This window comes from Physeter macrocephalus, unplaced genomic scaffold (genome assembly GCF_002837175.3).
Source record: "Physeter macrocephalus isolate SW-GA unplaced genomic scaffold, ASM283717v5 random_136, whole genome shotgun sequence".
Classification (NCBI taxonomy): domain Eukaryota; kingdom Metazoa; phylum Chordata; class Mammalia; order Artiodactyla; family Physeteridae; genus Physeter; species Physeter macrocephalus.
In genome coordinates, this window is record NW_021145422.1 from 100026 (window position 1) to 108269 (window position 8244).

The 8244-nt window shown below is 57.1% G+C and overlaps 1 protein-coding gene across 1 annotated transcript in view; it reads left to right on the forward strand.

Annotated features, from left to right (window-relative positions):
* The window catches only part of ZBP1 (Z-DNA binding protein 1), a gene marked incomplete at its 3' end in the record, with an annotated part of 10052 nt that extends 1812 nt beyond the window's left edge, over nucleotides 1–8240 (forward strand). Inside the window, exons 2-8 of the mRNA XM_028484157.2 lie at nucleotides 1321–1530; nucleotides 2119–2181; nucleotides 2595–2768; nucleotides 3957–4118; nucleotides 5286–5489; nucleotides 6549–6743; nucleotides 8123–8240. Of these exons, the coding sequence (XP_028339958.1) occupies nucleotides 1321–1530; nucleotides 2119–2181; nucleotides 2595–2768; nucleotides 3957–4118; nucleotides 5286–5489; nucleotides 6549–6743; nucleotides 8123–8240 (1126 nt within the window). The remainder of the gene's footprint in view (nucleotides 1–1320; nucleotides 1531–2118; nucleotides 2182–2594; nucleotides 2769–3956; nucleotides 4119–5285; nucleotides 5490–6548; nucleotides 6744–8122) is intronic.
* Between the last annotated feature and the right edge of the window lie 4 nt (nucleotides 8241–8244).

Below are 8244 nucleotides of genomic sequence, written 5' to 3' on the forward strand. Positions count from 1 at the left end.
AAAAGAATCAAAATCTTTTGAAAACTAGGCGAAGCCACAGTGGGTTGGATGGGTATCCCGGTTGAGGGGTAGTTTGGTGGGTGAAGGGCTGGGTGACCCCACGTGCTCTAATTGCACATCACCTGCACCCAGAAGGCTGCAAACATTCCGACCACAAGGGCAAGGCCACGGTGCCCAGCACAGAGCTGGCAAATGGGTTGTCCCTTCCCCGGCTAGTGCCGCCCACTAGGAATCCAGGAAAAACCCAGAAGGTAAAGGATTGGGTGGCTGTCCTGGAAGGGGACCTAGGTCTTCCCAAGAAGGGCCCTGCTTTGCATTTCCCGCAGGGTTCTCGGGGCAGACATCTCCTCTCCCCAGCTCCTGGCGCTGCAGGCCCTGTGTCTGACCAGTTCTCTCACTCCCCGCAGGGCAGCTGGCTTGGGTTTATGGGATCCTGTCTGGGAGGAGTAGGGGCCATTTGGAAAGTTCCTCGCTGAGCCTCGAGGCATCCTGCTTAGGACCATTAACTCAGGTGGGGAAACAGAGGCCCCGGAGGAGCTACTCATCCCTTGCCCAGGTCATCTGGGCAAACACCTACCCAGTAGTGTACACTCACTTTTTCGCTCAGTCACTCCTTCATTCAAATGCTATTTCCTGAGACCCTACCGTGTGCCCGGCCCCATGCTAGACACTGAACCACTACAGTGAACCTGGCAATCACAGCCGGGGATCCTTGGGGACACTCTGCAGGGGACCCACACACAACCAGCACCCCACCCGCTCAGGGCATCCAGGACAGCCTCCCAACGATGGAGTCTGAGCAAGACCTGAGGTGGAGTATCCGTTGGACAGGTGGAGGGAGGGAATATTGCTCCTAACAGAGGGAAGAGCATGTGCAAAGGCCCAGGGGTGAGTGCGTCTGAAGAGAATGCAGACAGGTTGGCGCTTGAAGGGAAGCTGAGGGTGGGCGAAGACGAGGCTGGCAGAACCAGGAGTTGGTGGCGTTGCTGTCAACCGGGACATGGTGGTGACAAGGAGTAGGAGGAAGAGGCAGCGAAAGGAGAAGAGAGGATTCGAGACAGCCAGGGACAGTGTTGCTGTCCTCCACTCAGGTGGGGGACGCTCGGAAGGCCTGGCACCGCCTCTGGCCACCAGGCTGTCCGGCCAAGGTCATTTCTGAGCAGCCCATGTGCCCCTCCCTGAACAGAGATGCTGGTGGATGTCTGCTCAGACCTCTGTCCCTGCCTCTGCCCTGGATCCCTCTCCTGGGGGGCCGCCAGCCCAGGCTGGGTAGCTGGGGGACTCAGTTGTTCGGTCTCTGCCCCTGTCTCCCTCCCCCAGACCTTGAGCAGAGGATTTTGGAGGTGCTGAGGGACTCTGGCTCCCCTGTGAAGACTGCCCAGCTGGTACAGAAATGCCAAGTGCCCAAGAAGAAACTCAACCAGGTCCTCCACAAGATGAAGAAGGAGTCAAAGGGAGTCCTGCTCGTAGGCCCCGCGACGTGGTGCTTGGCCGATGGTGGGACCAAAGAAGTGGTTCCCGCAGAGCTGGGTGGGTAACCTGCCATCCCAGGACAGGGGCAGTTGGAGGGGCCGGGTGTTGGACCCAGCACTAGCAGTCCTGGCAACGGCCTAGCCCAGATTTGGGCCTGGGTTCAAATACAGGCTCTGCCCTCGGGGACACATGATGTACCCTCACTGCATCTTGATTTCTTTTTCTGGCCAGTGGAGGTAACAGTAGGGCTGCTGTGTAGGGTTGTGAGAGGATTTGATGCAAAGGGCTGAGCCTAGTGCCAGTGCGTAGTAGGTGCTCAGCAAAACATTAATAATGATGATGATGGCAGTAACGATATGATAATAACAGAAGAGCCATAGCATCACACGAGACCCGCTTTTCTAGTTCTGGTGCGGTGCCCGGGTGTCCCCTAGCCCGCACACAACCCCGGAGGGAGTAGATGGTCTTCCTCCAACCCCAAGCCACACAGCTGGAAGGGGGCGGGGTGGGCTTTGAAGCTAAGTTCCTTCGGGGTTTGGAGCGTCCATGCGCTAGGACCTTCTACGGAGCAGCCCACCTCTGTCTGGTAGGGTCCCCGTCCCCTCTCCCGCTCCGCTGACCCCTGACCGTCTTTCTTCCCAGCAGAGAGGCCCCAGAAAGATGCAGTTGCAACTCCCCGGAAGCCCGGCCCTGAGCTCAGTCAGCGACGTAAGCATCTCGTTTCCTTTCAGTTCCTGTTCTCTCTGACCCCAGACTCTCCTTGGCCACTCGAGAAGTTACAGGTGTTCGGGGGCCATGCCCCACCCACTAACAGGTCCCCACAGAGTGGTCGGAGGCAAGACTCTGTCTTTCGGTGAAAGAAGCTAAATGCCTGGGAAACCATCTGATGGGTAGTTGGCAATTACTGTGCACCTAGCCTGTGCCAGACACTGTTCGGAGCCCTTGACAAACATCCCCAACCCCCAGAACAACCTCTGTGGTCCATTATAATTATGCCCATTTTACAGATGAGGAAAATGGGCACAGAGGCTGCGTCTTGTCCCAGGTCACCCAGCTGGTAAGCAGGGGGGCAGATTCAGCCTCCGGGGTCCTCCTTAACCACTTGCTGTCCTACCTCCCAGAGGAAGAGATCTTCCGGTTTCTGGAAGCCCATGGGCCCCATAGAGCCCTGATCATTGCCCAGGCCCTGGGAATGAAGACAGCGAAGGAAGTCAACCCAGACTTGTACGCGATGAGGAACAAGCACCTCCTGGACTTAGACGAGAAATCAAACTCTTGGGCTGTTTATCGACCAGGTAGGCCCTTTACCTGCTGCCCACACCTGGACGGGGCAGAGGGCGGAGCTGTGAAGGGGAAGCGTAACACCCAGCACCTGGTCCTTGCTGGGCTCCCGCGAAGCTCTTTGCCTGTCCCACCTCGTCAGAAGCTTGCTGTGGTCTTGCTGACCCGTCCCTGGAAGAAGGTTCCACGAGGGAGGGGCATGCTGGCAGGAGTAACCAGGGAGGGCTTCCTGGAGGTGTGGCCCACCCCTGACTGTATCAGTCCTGGGGCGCAGGTCTCAGCCTGAGCTTGCTAACGGTCTTCTGTAAGCACTTTGCCCAACTTGGAGTTTTAAGGCTGCTGAAGGAGTAGGCCAGGCTGAGCTCAGATACCCACAGGGTAGAGTCCCAGAACCGACTTATCCATTACATGCAGCAGGTACCGGGCCTAGAGCCCACGCTGCTTTTAGGGGGGGTCACAAAAATGCTCTAGTTTCTCTTAAAATCAGAAGAAAAAAATGAGTATTATAGTAACAATGAATAGCTAATAATGACTCTAGCTGAGATTATATTTGTCTGTATCCCAACGCAGTCATAAAATGTAATTTTAAATATTTTTTATGGATGTAGGGGCTCACAAAGGCACAAGAGCCAAGGGCTCACGAAGGTGGGAATGTGGCCCCGTGTGTGGAGCCCGTGTGGGGCTGACACCCCTGCTTATGGTACCCAAGGAGGGTCTCAGCATCCTAGGCTGGATGTTAAACACTGGTGACAAATCCAAATTCTTAAAAATGCCTTGTGAGTCAAGCAAAGCTTATCCCATGGCCAGAAACAGCCTGTGGACGGCCACCTTGCATCCTTCCCTAAAGGAAGAGAGGACCCTGGAAGCAATGGTTAGGGCTGTGGGTTCCTCGCAGTGAGAGGTACAGAGGGTGGGCGAGCAGAAAGGCACCTGCCATCCTCCCAGGGTGGCAGAGGACACAGGGGTAGGGTGGCCTGCGGGACAAAGTCCAAGCAAGGCTCGTCTGTGATACCTGCAGTGCTTGGTAAACACTCCACTTCCTGGGGCCCACCTTAGACCTACTGACTCAGAACCTCAGGGTGGGCCCCTGGGAATCTGTGTTTTAACCAGCTCCCCAGGAGATTTTGATGCTGCCAACTAGAGTTTGGAACTTCTGACTCCTAGAGAGATACAAAGGGATTGAGTGGCATGTTATTTTGCAGAAGGTTCTAGGAATCCGTCCACCCCAGTTATTTACCAGCAAAATCCAATCAACATGATCAGTCAGAATGGACCAAACAGCCACATTTCCATTGAGAACTCCAAAGGCATCCAGATTGGACACAGGAATGTCATGGTGAGACAAATGGCCTCTGGGGAAAATGGTGAGTCCTCTGAAATGTCCAGGAGAAGGGACCTGTCGGGGCATCTGCTCCATCTGGGTTGGGGCAGGGACTGGGGGGCATTCAACCTTCCAGGGAGAAAGGGCAGCTTTCAGACCTCCAAGGTCCTTTCTGGCTTTCTCAGGAATAAGGATGTCCCTCCTTGTGCCTGGATCAAACCTCTCCTGCTTTCCCTTCCTGCCGACATCTTTGGCCTCATTTTCATCGGGACCCAATATTTTCCCACAAGGAACAACTCAGTTCTCTCTTCCTCACTAGGATGTCACAAGGGGTCGTTGTAGCATTCTTTTTGTCCCGAGACACTATTTTTTCCCATGTGTTAACATCTCAGAAACTGGGACGCATCGTATGGGTGCATCTGAGCTTTGGCGAAATACAGTAAGCAAATGAGTGCCTGCTCCGTGGCGTGCACCGTGGGGAGAGGGGACAGGGTCACCCATCAGTCCAGCCATGGGACATGAGTGAGAGCACTGGCCCCAGAGTTGGAACGCTCCCTGTGACCTCGAGAGAGCCCTTCCCTGCTCCAGGCCTCAGTTTCCCCAACTATGAAATGAGGAACTTTATTCTAGAATCTAGATCAACCTTTCCCCAGCTTTGGTCCTCTGAGCTCCACCTCCCTAATTTTGGCCACGCCCATGGCTGATTATTTACTCCATGTTGTTAAATGGTTTACTTTTTATTCTACTCAAATTAATTTTAAAGTAAACTTTTACAGCATTACCTTGAAAACTACGAAGGTTACCGTAAAAATAAATGCTGAGAAAATAAAACAATGTCAGAAGCTCTGAGGGCTCCATGTCAACAGCAAGTTAACCCCAAAGGAGACTTTCTCCTGATGGACCCAGAGGGTTGAGAGCAGCTGGGAAGCAGAGGATGTGCTCATTGTCTGGGTTTTCAATGCCCCAGTGACACCCCAGGCACCAGTGGTAAAAACCCCGGTACCCCACGCTACCTGTTCTGCGGGTCCACCTGCTCTCCAATCCAGACCCTGAAGTAATCACTCCCAGTCTGATGGTGTCCAGAAAGAATCCAGAAGCCTGTCTGCTCTGTCCGGCCAGGACTTAATGTGTGTGTGTGGGGGGGGGGGGGTAGGGGGTAGGGGGGTCAGAGGGTGGGGGTCAGGGGTCACGTTTCTGTGTCCCCTGCCAGGTTCCATGGCTCCCCTCTACCTCCCTCCAGTGGCACCCACTGATCCCTCAACTCGGGGTCCCCTGGCTGGATCCTGGGGGCCCCAGGACATCCGGATGGAGAAGTCTGTGCTCAGACATGTACAGATGGGGCAAGGCAACGAGATGAGTCTTCACGGCAACACAGCCAAGGGCCCTGCCCACAGCGCCCGTGGCAGCCCCCCAGGTAACTGGAGAACAGGCTGCCACCCCCCCACCACTGCATTCGGCTCCTCGCTAGATGGAACTTGAGCCAGTCCTTGTGGGGAGAGAGGCATGATGGGAAATTCTTTCCCTTCCACCAGGAGGCTGTAGAGCCGGGGGCTCTTTTAGAGTTAGCACCTGGGTTCCCATTCCCTACTACCCCCCTCAGGAAACCTCAGTTTCCTCATCTGTACAATGGGCAGGGATCATCTCCTGGGCCAGCTGAAGCGGGAACAAAGGAGATGGCTGGACTGGAACTGGACAGGCATCTAAGGAGCCACCTAGGCGCTGTCACCAGTGACCAGAGCTCCCAGGCCGCGTCCTCCCTGGCACTGGTCATCGAGAGACAGGCTGGGGGGTGGGAGCACAGCAGAGAGGCCTGAGAGAGAGGAGGAGAACCAGGGACGCCAGGGGACGGGTTTCCAGAAGAGGCGAGGCCGGTGAGATCAAGGGAGGGCTGCAGGGTCCAGCAGCAAGGGGTCAGTGGTGACTTGAGGGGACAGAAGGAGAGTGGAGCGTGGAAGGAGGGGAGACGGAGCGTGGACAGCTCTTTTCTGACGTTTGGCTGGGAGAGGCAGGAGTGAGACAGCGCGGGCTGGGGAGCGGCCTGGGGGCCACATGAAGTTGCTAACCAAAGGTGGAGAGGGTATTCCAGAGCTGCCGGGAAGCAGGCAGCAGAGAGACGGGGAGCAGGAGGCAGCGGGGGAGGGGATGAGTCCCAGGGGAGGCGCAGAGGACCAGGTCAGCTGGGCTGGGCTGCAGGAGGAGGGGGACCCAAGCTGGCAGAGCCGGGGGCCGAGGCAGCCGGCGGCCCCAGCAGGTGAAAGGCATGTGCAGAGATGCCGTGTGAGGCCACGTGTCCGCCGGCGACAGAGCACGGCCTGGGCCACTGAGGGGAGGTTCCAGGAGGACAGTCAGCCATGGAGGACCTGAGAACCGGGCTGGGGGTCAGGCCCACCGTCCAGCCGCTCTCACCGTCCACCTCCCCCCCCGCACCGCGTGTCTCTCTTTGGCTGACCTGCAGTCTCTGTCCTGGGTACAGGCCCGGAAGCTTCCATCGAAATTCAAATCCCCGAACCAGGACCTCACTCCGAAGGGCGCATGGCCCAGAGAGTCCACATTCGCTCGTGCTTCCTGGAGGACACCACCGCAGGCAACAACAACAAGATGACTGTCCAGCCAGGGGCGGCTGATCCCAGAGGAGTCGCAAGGGCTGGCGAGCCAGGAGGGAGCGCAGGTGAGCCTGGGACGCCACTGTGTGTCCTCTTTCCCTCTCTCATTCATTCGTTTATTCAACAGTCACGAGCCTCCCATTTCTGGAGTCTGGGAGACAGGAGAGGGTCGTAGCAGGCGCGGGGGCTCTAGGGTAGAACGTGTGGGGTCCACCTAACCCATCACTCAGCTTGGAGCCTCTGTTTCCCCGTCTGTAAAAGGAGGGTGATTAGACTAGCCTGTGGCTCCCGAGCTGTGGCGAGGACTGGATGCGCTCCCCTCGCTGCCGGGACGCCTGGACCGGACCGGTGACGTGGCTTGCGGTGCCCACTGCAACCAGAAAGAGCACGGCTCCTTGTTCAAAACTTAGTAAGAATTTCAAGACAAAGACAGCAGAGCAGTAAACTGAGCACAGACCCCTCTGAACGGGCCTGTGTGACTGCCCAGGCCACATGCCCGTGAAGCTGGGCCTCCCTGGAAACTTCTGGAACATGATCCCTCCTCGATTCTTAGTCACCCACCTCACTGATTCTTCCCCCCAAATAATGCTGTAGCCACCTTACGCTTCTTCCCCATTTCAATTATTAGGAAGAAGTCGTTCATTCATTCATGCACCCACTCAGGCCCCACTCCCGCCCTCAAACGCTCCCTCCCCCGGAGATACAGCTAAGAGCACAGACAGACAAATACTCCCAGCTCACAGGGGCCAGAGTCCAGCAGGGACTAGAGACAGTCACAAACCAAGCCTTTGGAGGCTTTTAAGACCAACGCTATAAAAAACTATAAAACCTGGGGTGGTGGGTGGGCAGCGCCGTGACGGGGAGGGCTGCCTTAGCCAGGCCGTCCGAGAAGCTCCAGGAGGAGGTGACATCTAAGCCCAGGCCTGTGGGGAAGGAGAAGCCGGCCAAGCACAGATGTGGGAACAGCATTGCCAGTGGAGGGAACAGCATTGCCAGTGGAGGGAACAGCAAGTGCAAAGGCCCCGCGGTGGGAAGAAGGGTGACGTCCAGAATCAGGCACCCACGAGCCCAGGGAGCGGAAGGGAGTAGATCCGGTGGGCAAGGCCGGGTCTCTCTGTGCCGGGAAGCCCAGAAGAAAGGTCCGGATCTTATCTGAAGTGACCTGGCGAGGCCTGGAGGGTTCAAGCAGGGGCAACTTGATGTGGGGCACGGTTTAAAAGTCTGGCTGAAGACAATCGGGGGAGAGCCAAGGGGGCTGAGGAAGCGGGAGGAACGGTGCAGGGGAGAAAGGACGGGGCCTCGGAGACGGGGACACAAGGTCACCCGCCGGGGGAGCCTGTGTCCGGGGCAGCAGCCTCAGTCCCGGTGAAGCAAATCGCCCTGGCTATTCGGTAATTCGAGGGGAGGCGGCTCACGTGTTCCTGGGGCCCCATCTCTTCCCTAGACCCTCCCTCCGGAGCTGCACGATCCAGAAGCGAGGTCCCTGCCGGCAGCAGCCAGGCTGCCCCCGTCAGCGCTGAGACGCTCACCTCAGAAGACCTAGCGGCTCTGACGCTCAAAAACCAG